The 12,693-nt window shown below is 45.9% G+C and overlaps 1 protein-coding gene across 1 annotated transcript in view; it reads right to left on the bottom strand.

Moving 5' to 3' along the window:
* The window catches only part of MAST1 (microtubule associated serine/threonine kinase 1), a 60,343-nt gene continuing 47,650 nt past the window's right edge, over nt 1–12,693 (bottom strand). The window contains exons 15-26 of the mRNA XM_070935229.1: nt 12,280–12,445; nt 11,734–11,835; nt 11,328–11,450; nt 10,046–10,155; nt 8,282–8,445; nt 7,225–7,490; nt 4,809–5,015; nt 2,899–3,128; nt 2,610–2,732; nt 2,373–2,509; nt 2,041–2,231; nt 1–1,259 (exon numbers count right to left, since the gene is read on the bottom strand). Coding sequence (XP_070791330.1) covers nt 157–1,259; nt 2,041–2,231; nt 2,373–2,509; nt 2,610–2,732; nt 2,899–3,128; nt 4,809–5,015; nt 7,225–7,490; nt 8,282–8,445; nt 10,046–10,155; nt 11,328–11,450; nt 11,734–11,835; nt 12,280–12,445 — 2,922 coding nt within the window. The 3' untranslated portion in view covers nt 1–156. The remainder of the gene's footprint in view (nt 1,260–2,040; nt 2,232–2,372; nt 2,510–2,609; nt 2,733–2,898; nt 3,129–4,808; nt 5,016–7,224; nt 7,491–8,281; nt 8,446–10,045; nt 10,156–11,327; nt 11,451–11,733; nt 11,836–12,279; nt 12,446–12,693) is intronic.

Raw genomic sequence — 12,693 nt, 5'->3', positions numbered from 1 at the left:
AGAGCTTAAGGAGCGCCCCCTTCCAGCTCTGTTGGGAATACAGCTTTGCTACCTTACTGCTGCCATACCATGAAGGCTGGAAGGCAAATACGACATTGGTTCTACTAGTATGGTCCTGGGGGGCCAGGAGGGTGAGAAAATCAACTCTCCTCTGGTTCAGTGAGCAGCCCCTTTCTTCTCCAGAGTAGGAGCTGGGGGTCGGGGCGTGTCTCCTGCACACTTGCTCCCTGATGCCAAGACAGGTAGCTCTTCTTTCCCTCGTTTTCCCTTGGCTTCAGCTGAGCTTCGCTTCAGTCCATTCTTGGTTTCCTCTGGGCAGAGGCAACTGGGGGTTTTTACACAGGTTCCCAACGTGGTGTGCTCTTCCACGACCTCCAAGATCCACTTCTCCTTGGGCGAGCCAATCTTGTCTTGGACAGGCTGCACAGTGGTCTTTCCTGGAGGGCCAGGATCTTGGCTCTCTTTCGGTTCCAACACAATGGGGACAGGGCCCCGGGGAATCACATCTGCCTCCAGGCTGCCTTTTCTGCCTTGCTCGTGCTCTTGAACAGGGCTCAGGGCTTTAGTCAGGGCTCGGTTTGCTGCTGCAAAAGCCTCCTCGGTCTGCACAGCTTGGCTCCTCCTGCAATCCCCAGGAACAGCATCTGGCCCCCTTGCTTTGGCATTGGTCTCCGAAGCTGCTTCTCCATCTCCGACCCCAAAACTAAGGGGGGATTCCTGCCGGCCCAGGCGCCGGGTGGCCAAGGGCTTTGGAGTGCCAGATTCACTGGGACTTTCCCCATCTGACTCAGCTAGGCTGTGAAGGCCAGGCTCCCCATAGAAGTCTTTGCGGTATTCAGAGTGCACCACCTCCAGGCTATGTTTTCTCACTACCACCTTCTTCTCCGCACTTAAGAGAGAGCCCAGTTTTTCCGCTGATTGCACCCGCTTCAAAAGTGGTGAACGAGGGGGCTCTGCGCTCTTGGGGCGTGGCCGTACCACTGGTGGTGAAGAATGAAGCTTTGCAGGAAAGCTCTGGGTGGTGTTGGAGCTGCCCACGGTATGGCCGGGAAGTGGCGGCGGTGAGGATTGTGTAGGTGAGGGCGTATGTGCCAGTGGTGAGAGGGGAATGTTTCCAGCTGACTTGCAACGGGCCGAACGGTACTGGCGATGCAGTTTGGGAGATAGGCCATGCAGAGTGCTGGGCCGCATGTGGTGGGACGTGGTGGCGGGTGAATTGGGTGTACTGGAGGCTGGGGAACTGCTCTGAGAAGAGGCACCTACAAAGAGGTAAAGAGAGGAAAGATGAGATGTACCATGGAGCATTCTCTCACGCTTTTAGAGAATCAGAAGAGGTGCTGTGGGTTCCCCTGCAAGGAAATGGCATAGGGCTTCCATCTTACAGATCCACCTGAAGACTGACCAGGACATGTTCCTCATGCAATTATTCACACTTACATTTTTACACTGATCTAGATCAGTCGTTCTTAAACTGGGAGTATTATGGCTTTATCTTTGGGGTATTGGAGCAATTTGTAATTGCTCATTTGTGAGTTGAGGATCCAGTTTAGGAACTGCCACTGCTATATTTCATTATTTCTTTAAGTGAGAAACGCAGAGTAGAATCTTACAATCTCTCTCAAACCTCCTATCAGATGCATAGGATTAGTTGGAAGGACCACCATGGGGATTCCTGCTTGGCAATGGAAAAGAGCATTTTACAGAAATCAGGCCTTTGGGGATGGGAAGTGGAGAATCTTTGGCTCTTTAGATAACGCTGATTGGAAATGCTAGCTAATATAACCATTGGGTAATCCTAGAAATTATGGCTCAGCAATCTTTGGATTACTGGTTTCCCATCTGAACTAAAGAATATCACCTTTTTTTATGAAAAGAAAGCTTGATGAAAAAAAGAAGCCAGGTGCCCCAGCTATGTCTTCAGTCTTCTTCAAAGGCCAAGAAAAATATTCCTAGCATATAAGTCTGTCATAAACAGTTCTCATTATCCTCCCTTCCCATCCAACCCCACCATTAGCAACCATAGCTGTCCCAACCTCTTACCTAGGTATGCAGAGTCAGGAGTGGACCTCAGGCTCTGGGTGGGTGAACGGGCACTCAAACCATGGGTGGGTGAGCCAGGCAAGCTATCACTGGAGGATAAGGAGCGATTCAAGGATGATAAGCTACGGCTGGTGTGCAGCAAATTTGACTGTTTGGTGATCTTGCGGAACAAGGAGCTGCGCTTCTTGCTGCTAGAATAAAGAAATCACATTGAGCAGGGCATTACACTAGATGAACTCCCAAACCCCAATGAACATAGAGGGGATCAAGCTATCCTTGATACACCTTACTTGTTCCTTTAGTTCCCCTCCCGTTCTCTCTATGCAGCTCACCTCTCCTGCCCTTCTTTGCTGGTGCTCCTCTTGTTTCTTCTAGCCATTTTGGACTTGTAGCTGCTCTTGCGGGCTGGTCCAATCCGGATGGAGGTGTTCTCAAAGGGCGTAGTAGTCACCATCACCTTATTTCCACTCTAGGGGAAAGAAAGGTAAGCTGGCTGTAGGAAAGTAACAAAAACACAGGGTCTCGGCTCCATCAGAGACTCTCCACATTTCTTGCATACTTCTGCTTACCTTTAGGATGAGTTCCACCACCTCAGTGTGCACCAGACCATGTACTGGCTCTCCATTGACATGAGTAATGAGATCCCCTGCACACAGACCTGCCTCATGGGCTGGACCCCCTTCCTCCACATGCTGTCAAGAAAAAAGCCAAGAGAATGTCTCTCAAGACTGCTGCCTCCCATTTATTCATAGGACAATAGGTTCATCGTTGTGACAGGAGAGTCCTTGCAGCTAATTTCTATTTCATTAGCTATAAGGCTCTTTCTTGACCATTTTCTTATCCAGAATGTCTTCTTACCCAGACAATGTGATCCACGCTATACACATCGCTGTCTCCCAGATACACACGGATGGCACGCAGTGTGAAGCCATACTTCTTGCCTGACCGCTGGATAGTGATTGGGGAGCGCAAGCTGGTGACCGCAGGAGAGTAGTCTCGGGATGGGGAGGAATCTCGGGATGAAGGATTAGAGGAGAGTGATCGGGGAGACATTGGGCTGGCCAGTGGTGAGCTGCTGTGCTGCTCCACTGAAAGGAGAGAGCAAAAGAAAATTAAGGGGTAAGCAAGATGCTTTCCATGGACATAGAGGACAAGCGCACCACAGGGCTCTTTGCTTCCCTGCTGTAGTAACTGGAGACCAGTTTCTTGGGGGCATTGGCACCAGCCTAGCTTTACCCTTTTATTATTTTCTGCCAGCTCCCAGGACATTTTGGCAAGGGAGTGGTACAGAATTTAGAACACTGGGGAACTACTGGAGGACAGGTAACATTAAAAACTGGTCAGTAGAGGTTTTTTAATGAGGAATAATAAGTGTTTTTGCAGGCACCAGAGGTTAAAAAATATCCAGTACAGATAGTCCTCGACTTATGACCATGATGGAACCTGCCCATTATGGTTGCATGTTGCGATGGGCTGCAACAAGGTTCTATTTGCTTGTGTAGTTTCTGGAGCCTCCTTAAAAAAACCAGACCCCTTACAATCTTGTGAGAAGGTACTACTTGCTTGCAGAATAGCATGAGAATGCTGAGCTTCACTTTGCATCACATCGGCTGGGCTCCTCTGTGTGCTGGTCATTTCTGCCAACTGGCTTTAGGCTCCCTTGTGTGGCTGAGTGGCCGGCTTGGGAGCAGGCCGAGCCTTGCAGGGACCCAGTGGGATGGGTGAGGGTGATAGGTGGAGCATCCCTGTGGTCGATGGTAAGGATAAGCAATGGTGAGGGCATTTGCAGCAGCAGTAACTTTGAAACCAGGTCATATAAGCATCTTTGGGGGGGAGGAATCTGTTGTAACTCTGAATTGTCGTTAAGCGGCCAGTCATAAGTCGAGGACTACTTGTATGTGTTTTTCTAGCTGGAAATGTTTCCCCAAGTAATGTATCATTGGGATATTTCGGGTGACTCTTAAGTACATAGTACCAACCACTGACACATACAGGCAATTACAAGGGCTGAGGGCATGGTGCATTTTCAAGCTGCACATAGGCTACCCTGGCACAAAATTCAGCCTTCCAGTTTCTAGCTGTCGATGACTAGAGAGATACAACCGAATGTGTGCCAAGCGAGACCTCAGTGGGTATGACTGAATCAGACTCTTGCTACTGGTCAGGTGAGGTAGTTTTGGGTGCCTCCCCCTAGCTTATTTACCTCTTCTCATAAGTAACAGAAGCAGAGGATTTGAACAGAAAAGATCAGCCATGCAAAGAACATTCTATCAAGCAAATCTGCTTCATTTGCATAAACCCTACAAAGAGTTGCAGCATCCCACTTCTGTTGTGACAGGCTTTTTGCAGAATACATACAGCCCAGCAACTACACTAGAAGAACCAAAGGGCAGGGTGGGTGGGTGGAAGAGATCATGCAAAGCCACAAGACAACCATTATGGGGACTCTACTGAACACAAGTTTGGTACTGATTCCTATTAGAGTGGGGAGAGAGAATCCCTGTACCAAGGAAATGGGGGACTCTAGAGGAGCTCAGTGCTCAGGAGGGTGAAGGGAACATGAAGGACACAGTGCAAGAGAGGGCGGGGTGGGTGGGTGTCTTAGGCCAGTGGTCTGTGTGGTGAACAGCCTGGTGGGGCAAAGACAGAAGGTGACTGGAGGGTGTTCAGTGAGCGTGGGCGGGTCAGGCTCAAAGGAGGATGCCGTTTCTAGGGGTCTGGGGAGTGTGTGTGGGGGGAGGGATGAAGAGGAGGAGGAGGGGGCGTACCTGTGGGGATTATGACCGACAATGCAGTAGCTGAGGCAGATTTGATGACCTTGCCCCCTGTGCGGGAGCTGCGCTTCTCAGCCGTGGCGGTGTCCCCTGAGAGCTGTTGGTGCCGGGCCCGACGCAGCACCAAGTCATTGGTAGCTCTGGGGGCAGATGGGTCCAGCTCTTTGGGGGGCTGTAGCTCACCCGCTTTTGATTTATCGCCTATTGGGGAGGGGAGAGAGAGGGATGATGACTCAAGCCCTAGATCACAGGACCACACTCAGGGAACCCCACCTCCAAACAAGAGCCACAGGGCACCACCACATGAACTGCCCACCATCACCCCCTCCACCCCACAGAGGGCATTGTGAGGATTACAGATCAACCCCTGTTCTTTGAAGGACCGCTGGCAAATAAACCATAATGCTGCTCGTCAAACCCTTCCCACAACAACAGCCTTCATCAATCTGATGCTGTCCGTGTGTTGCTTCAGAATTCCCAGCCAGCATCATCAAAGCATTCTGGGAAATATAATGCAGCAGGTAGCAGGATTCAAGAGAAAGTGGAGATGGTGATATGAGTATGCATGTGCCTGTTTGCGTGCATGTACACCGAGGCTTTATCTGCATCATCACGTAACATGAAAGGCTTAAGCTTAGGTTTCTGGTCCACATTCTAATAGGAGTGTTATGAAAAGGAATGACAAATGATGGCTGACCCTTTAAATGTTGAAATGTGCTTGCCTTGGTATTGCTAAACAGTCTCGTGGTCTGAAAGAAGGTGCTGTTGCACAAACTAAGTTGCCAGAGAGTCAAAGCTGTGCAATTAAGATTCTTGGGCTGCTAAACTCTTAGAAACCTTTTCTTTTCTTTTCTTTTTTTTTTTGACCTCTTAGAGAGCATGTAAAGGGATGGAATGGGTCCTGTTTATCCCCCTTGGGACTCATCACCAAGGATGTTGTTAAGTGGTTTGTGCCTCACAACTGTCTCTGTTCCACAAAGGAGCAGACCATCTCTCTGCCAATTCTCAGGACATTTGTAAAGCAGAGCTGGAGTTTAATGGTTGGGAAATCCCAGCTTGCAACCTACCCTTCAGGGGACTCCAAATTCAGAACGGTAAGTGATGGCAGCTTCCAAAAATCACATTACGTTTGGAAGCACCAAACACTTACAACTCAGCAGTCTATTGCCGTAGAGTAACCAGGTGAGGAATCAAAAGCCAAGCACAATGAAGAGCAGACTTCCTGTTCAGACAAGAGGCAAAGCTTGTACTGTGCAGAGTTTCTTATTAAGCATGTCTCCTGGTTCTCTTTTCCCACATTAAGACATATGGTACCTTTCTTAACAGCAACATGATGACAACATGTAGGTCCAATCTTTTGATATAAAACTCAACTATGATATAAACTATGCAAAATAAACACCATTATATTGTAAATAAAATGGCTTCGGAAAGGTACAAGGCCCTAAAACTAAATCACAAACACAATATCTGCTAAAGGGAAATAAGCATGACTGAGATAAAAATAAAATAAAATGGGTTGAAAGGACACTGTCTTTTTAGGGCTGCTAATATGAAGAGAGCACTTTCTTACTTCTGCAGAAGTAAGGCAGCATGAAAGCTTTTATACATACATACATATGCACACAGTTGTAAAAGGAACTGTTGCGTCACTCAATGCCACTAACGTTTGAAGCCATCCCTCTCAAAAGGACAAGAAGCAATGGTCTTAAGAGCATTCAAAAACTTCCATCTCTGGATGTAATGTGTGCGTGTGAGCACAATTCCTGCCTTAGGCATCACAGTAAAAGGCCAAATTTAATATCCATTGCCACTATTCTGATACGTTGCTTGAACATGCACTTCTTGCAACAGCTGCGCTACCAGGGGAGTGGGAGCCAGGGCAAAAATATGCATTTCCTCAAGCCAAACCCTGCGGCAGGCATTCTGGAAATTTACTATTTCCTCCAAACAGATGCCTACGCTGGAGAACAAATCGTTGAATCCCCACACTTGCTGGGATCTGGGCATCCAGGTTATAATATCTACTGGAAAGACAACCAGACTCTGAATAGACATTTCAGGTAAATACTGAAATGAAGCCCGGAGGCTTGGAAACAGTCAAAGGTGACTCAACCTACACTATCCAGGTGCTGTGCTATCCAGTGAAATGAGATCACTTTGACCAAGAATGCTACTCCTCCCTAGAGAATGGAAGGGAGAGGGATTTGTGGCCTAGAAAAGAGGTGAAAAGAATGATGATGGACCAAAAACTGGTTTAAGCCATAGTGGAGACATCCTGCAACGAATGTAGGAAACCTTTGACTCTGGTTTATTTTCTTAGCCCATCAAAGCCACAGGATTTTCTTTTTTCTTTTTTTTTATTTTTTATTTGCAAATGGCTACCTACCTTGCCATAGTCTGTACTCACCTGCCTCAGTCTCCACAGGAGCAGGACCCTGTGCAACATCTCCTGCTCCCTCCTTGCCCTCCTTGCCTTCAGACTGAGGGGTGGCTCCTACAGGCCCATTTTCCGCAGGAGCCTTCAATGGTCCCTTGCCAGGAATCTCGTTGTCACTTTCCAATGGCACAGCAAAACGGCTGGTATCCATCAGGGCTGAGAAACGCCGTCGGGCTCCCAGTGGGGGACTCGAATCACTCTCGGTGTATGATGACTCCGAGGCCGAGAGTTGCTTCCTGTAGGACAGAAGCCAGCAAACTGACTTAGCCTCGATATGTTTGGACCAAAGGTTGTTATGAAAAATTCTGCCAGGGTTAACTGAAGTCCACAAGTTTCACCAGGAGTGGTTCACTGAATCTCAGTTTGGTTCTGCCTTGGTCAGTGATAACAAATTGTAATCAGTGAGGCTGAAACTGAGCCCATGAACTCTCCTCCTCCTCCTCCTCCTTTTGGTTGCTTTGCATCTTTAGAGTTAATACCGTGTGAATAAACAAGACCTTTTAAAATATGACCTTCCCTCTTAATAAACGTATTTATTACACTTTATCATTAGTTTTTTTTTTTTTTCCTTGAAAAGCCATCTAGGTTTCATTGGGACAGATAGTTTCTATTTCTACTTGTATAGACATTTTGACTGAGTTCTTTTTCCTTTTCAATCAATTTTTTGAAATAAGAAAACATGTACAAATGAAAGGCAGCACTTTTCACACCTCTCACATTTCTCCCCCTCTCCCCCCCCCCTCCCTCCCTCACACACACAAACTGAGCTGCTGCTGATTATGCTAGATATATGAACCATTTTCTCAATGCCAAAAGTGTTAGTTTCCACTGCCACATCACCAAGGATTTGAATGTTCAGAAAGAGACCTCCCATCCCTTGTTGCCGAGTAGCAACAGCCAGCTCACCAGATCTCCCAAGGAGCCCCTCAAATCCACACTGACCTTCTCTTTCCCTAGCCACCCTAGATATAACCCTCCTGCCCTGGGAAAGGGACAGTCGCTGCAGAACAGCCCAGGTGAGACTCACATTTCTGGAGAGCTGGTGCGCCAGCTCTTGTCCCGAAGCGTGAAGCTGCCGAGGCTTTCCCGTTTGCTAAGCCTGTCATCTTTGTGTTTGTTGCTCTGATCCCGCTTGGTGACACCTGAAGTCTTTTGCTCATGCTGGGAGAGGTGCTCCATACTGCTGTACACCTGGAATAAAAGGGCAAAGAAGAGGAGGAAAGAGATGGGCTGTACCAGTTTAATGAGAAATATTAATGGAAGATACAGTATATGACACAATCCAGTCACAATCCTAGCCACAAGCCACAAATTCACCTCCATTCCCAAGATAGGAATAAAAATCCTCTCCCCAACACAAGAATTCATGATGGGCCTTCACACCCTCCTGTTGGTCAATTCTCCCACTTTCCAGTCTATCCCAGATCACTTTTTCCACCTATCAAGGAGGAAGGAAAATCTCAGTAAGAGGTCATGTAGAGAAGTGCCCCCCAACCTTTCTGGCTCAGTGGACTGGCAGTGGTTATGGAGGCAGTGACGGCAGCAGTGGGGGTGGGGGAATGGTTTCGCGTGTGTAACCTAGATCCTGCGCATGTGCAAATGAAGCTTTGCGCGTTCACCCAGCACTTGGGTGGCCCAGTTCCCAACAGGCTGCAGACCAGTAGGGTCTGCAGACCAGGGGTTGGGGAGCCCTGACATAGAGAATTGGCCAGGGCCAGAGAAACTAAGCTCCCCTCCCCTGTCAATCATCTCCTAAAACTGGACTCCCCTTAGACACAGATTATCTCAGCAAACATGGAGGTAGGAAAACACACAGCAACTTATATGTGAGTAAAAAAGTATTTCATAGGATTGTGGGACAACTATCCCCAATCCATGCTTCCTTATGCTTCTTTGTAACATTGCAACCTAAAATATCTGCATATCCATGATGTAAATTTCAGACATAATCTGTTTTCATTTCAACCTTGTATAATCTTTTGGACAGGGCAGGCTAATAATAAAAGCAGCAGAAGCATCAACCATTTCACAGAATTATTCAAGTGTCTGCACATTTTATCTTCAATCTTGACTACAGAGTTTGAGGCATTATTTGTTAACTTAAAAAAGATTTAAATATGCACTTTAAAAACAGAAAAGATTGTCTTGTGAGATGGGTGGCTATGCAGATATGATATAATAAACAAACAAACAAACAAACAAACAAACTTAAAATGCAGGTGAATAAACCAGGATATGAATCTAAGGTATTGTGGCTCAAAGTTGGCTTCCCTATTTTGGTTTTAATGGAAGCCAGTAAATGTAGTTTCTGGTTTGTATTTACTGGGAACTATTTGTAACCTGCTCACACATCCCATGGTTCTTACAAAGCAAATAGCAAACTTTGGTTGCCCTAACACTTTTCCTAATTCAGTGATGAATATGAATCTGGCACTCTCCAAGTTGTGCTATAAACAACTGGATGGGTGACAGAATGCCCATTCCTGCTCTTTATATGTATTCCACAGCATCCGTGCAAAGGTATTACAAATCAATTATTAGATTTTAAGCCCGTTTTTATTTTGTACAACTACAAGGGGCATACATAGTGCTCCCTCCTCTTATTTTCTCCCCAATAGTCACCTCTGGTTGGAGGAGGGGGACCGACTGGCACAAAATTCACCCAGCCAGTTTTCATGCCTAAGGGAAGACCAGGACTCAGGGTCTCCTGGTATTTCGTTCTAATCCTTTATTCTCCTTCTTTCACACCAAAGTGGCCCTCAGAAAGAATTGCAGTAAATAAGGGCTTTACCTTGCTGAATCTGGGAGAACAAGATGAAAACTGGCGTATCTCCACTGGTTCATCTTCAGTCGTATCTTCATCATCATAGGAATTAATGTGGTGGTAACGATCAGAGCGGGCTAAAATGAGAAAGAAGAGCTCATGAGGCTCACAGAAATCCAGGTGGTATAACTTCTGGGACTTAGCCCAATGATTTTGCTTCCCTGTGCCCACTACTTAAGTGGCCTTAGGTAAACAAAATCTCAGTACAGGGTGCTCTTTCCCATGTGCCTTGAAAGAGTTCTCTTTTAATGTCTCATAACTGACTGGACTACAAGAACAATAAAAGTAACATTTCTCCTGTCAGAATCTCGCAGATCTTGTTTTTACAAGACAGTCAGCATCAAATATCAGAGAAGTAGATAGATATGCTTTAAAACTTTTCCAGGAATAGAGGCAGTGTCTTTTCGCGGTGCCAGAACATTGGCTCTTAGTTCAGCACCGGTGTCAATGGCTGCCAGTTGCTGTCTAGGAAAGCGTTTTTCAAAATTAACAACTTTTACAGGTAGTCCTTGACTTACAACCAGTAGCTTAACAACTGTTCAAAGTTACAACAGACTCAAAAAAGGTTGCAACTGCCGCACAATCCCCAATGGTCATGTGATCACATTTCAGGCACTTGGCAACTGGCTCACACTTACGACCAGTCATATGATCATGTTTTGGGATTATTATTATTATTTTGCTGTTTTCTGACAAAAACCACCTATTGGATAAGCCAATTTGGCTTTGTGACCACATGATTCATTTAATGATCATTGTAAGAATGGTCATAAAATGGAGTCCAGTCACATAGTGATTCACATGATTGCAATGACTGATGAGTAAAATTCTAGATTCAACTGTGGTTGTAAGACTACTGGCTGAAGATTCTGAGAGTTGAAGTCTAGACATCTTAATGATGCTAAGATGGAGAAAAACTGTTCTAGGATGTTTTCCTGCCTTTCCTGGAAATATTAGGCAGCTATTCTGCTTGGCAAACAAGAATGCTTCCATTAAAGCTACATAGCCTTCTACCCCCCTCCCCCTTGTTGTGGTCCTTATGAATATTGCTCATTCATAGCTGCTATTTTATCAAGAGAGGAAAGAAAATCACAAGAATACTTGGGATCTTTCTATAAAAGCCAGTCGAGTGATGCTGATTTAAAGGTGTATGGTCAGGGACAACTAGGTAACTGTCTTCAGCAGAGTTCAAACTATTAACTAAAATATTCAGGTTGAGGCAGGGAGAGAAAGAAAAGTTAACACTTGCTGTCAAAATAGCTGGTGTCTTCCTCAGATTCCAGATGAGGGATGAACTCCGCTTTCTGCCTCAGAAGCCCATTCCAATCTAGTTCTTTGAAAAATGCATGCTGTTTCACTTCATAGGCGCCACCTGTGTAAATGAAGGAAAACAAGGGTTTGCTGTCCTCTACTGGGCAAGATCAAAACTCACCCTAAGAAAAAAGAATGAGCCAAGGAGCCACCGTAGTGCTTAGCTAAGAAATTTGGATCCTGTTGCCAGAGATACTTTATAGAGAGAAAGGATGGGGAACTGGGGATGCTTGCTATGGCCATAGTTGGTCAACTCTTTGAAGCCTAAGAGGAAAGAAAAACCTATTTCCTTATGAGCTGGAATGCTGTACCCATAGCTCCTTCCCTCTCTTGTCTGACCTTACCTGCTCCCAGGCGGAGAAGAGGATTGGTTTGCAGGAGGCAAGAGATCAGATGCTGAGCATCTGAGGGGAGCGCCTCCTCTCCTTCTGGCCACAAGATGTCATCTGAAAGCAAGGAAATAAAGACAGGCTGTTGCAATCGGATAATGGCACTTGGGAAAGCAGATCAGGTGGAAGAGGCTCCAAAAGAGGAGGGGTTATAAAAATAGCTCCTCCTACTGAGGCTGCAACTTAAATGATGTAATTTAAGAATACAGGGTAGCAGGAGCTGTATCTCAAAACATTGGTTCTACACAATGCTTCCCTCACAATTTCATGTTGCTCTTTACTTCCTCCATTTTATTTCTTTATCCAGAAGAAAAGCCACCTGTGACTTCATGGAAATGCCCATGTAGTCTTCTTTGCAAAAATATAGTAATTTGTATTTCCTCTGCCTTTTTTTGGGGGGGGGGGTGTCAGTTTAGTCTAAAATCCACCTACAAACTTGGAACAAATTCTAAAGTAAGTAACCAATGATCCCCTAAGAGGAGCAACATTTGCTCTACGTACCAGTGATGACCTGGCCAAACAGCTCTTCAGGAGTGTCTCCAAAGAATGGTACACAGCCCACCAGGAATTCATAGAGGATGATGCCCATGGCCCACCAGTCCACTGGCTTCCCATAACCTTGGCGAAGGATCACCTCAGGTGCAATGTATTCGGGGGTCCCACACACCTGTTAAGATACTTGTCTTTATTCAGCTGTCAAAAATGCTGATCCACTGAGTGTCAGGTATCTCAAAACTTGCAGCGCATGGTGTTAATTAGGTCAAATTAAATATGGGAACACTATAATTTTCTCTCTTACATATAACACAATTTGACATTGTGTTTTTTTCTAAGTATAGAGGTACAGATCTGTTAACATAAAGCAGTAAACAAAGCTTTTCTTTGATCATTAAAAAGTCAGTGTGCCAAATAGTT

The sequence above is a fragment of the Pituophis catenifer genome, unplaced genomic scaffold (genome assembly GCF_029215685.1).
Source record: "Pituophis catenifer annectens isolate HBS135680 unplaced genomic scaffold, rPitCat1.0.hap2 SCAF_2, whole genome shotgun sequence".
NCBI classification, from domain to species: domain Eukaryota; kingdom Metazoa; phylum Chordata; class Lepidosauria; order Squamata; family Colubridae; genus Pituophis; species Pituophis catenifer.
This window is presented reverse-complemented; position numbering and strand designations above follow the sequence as displayed.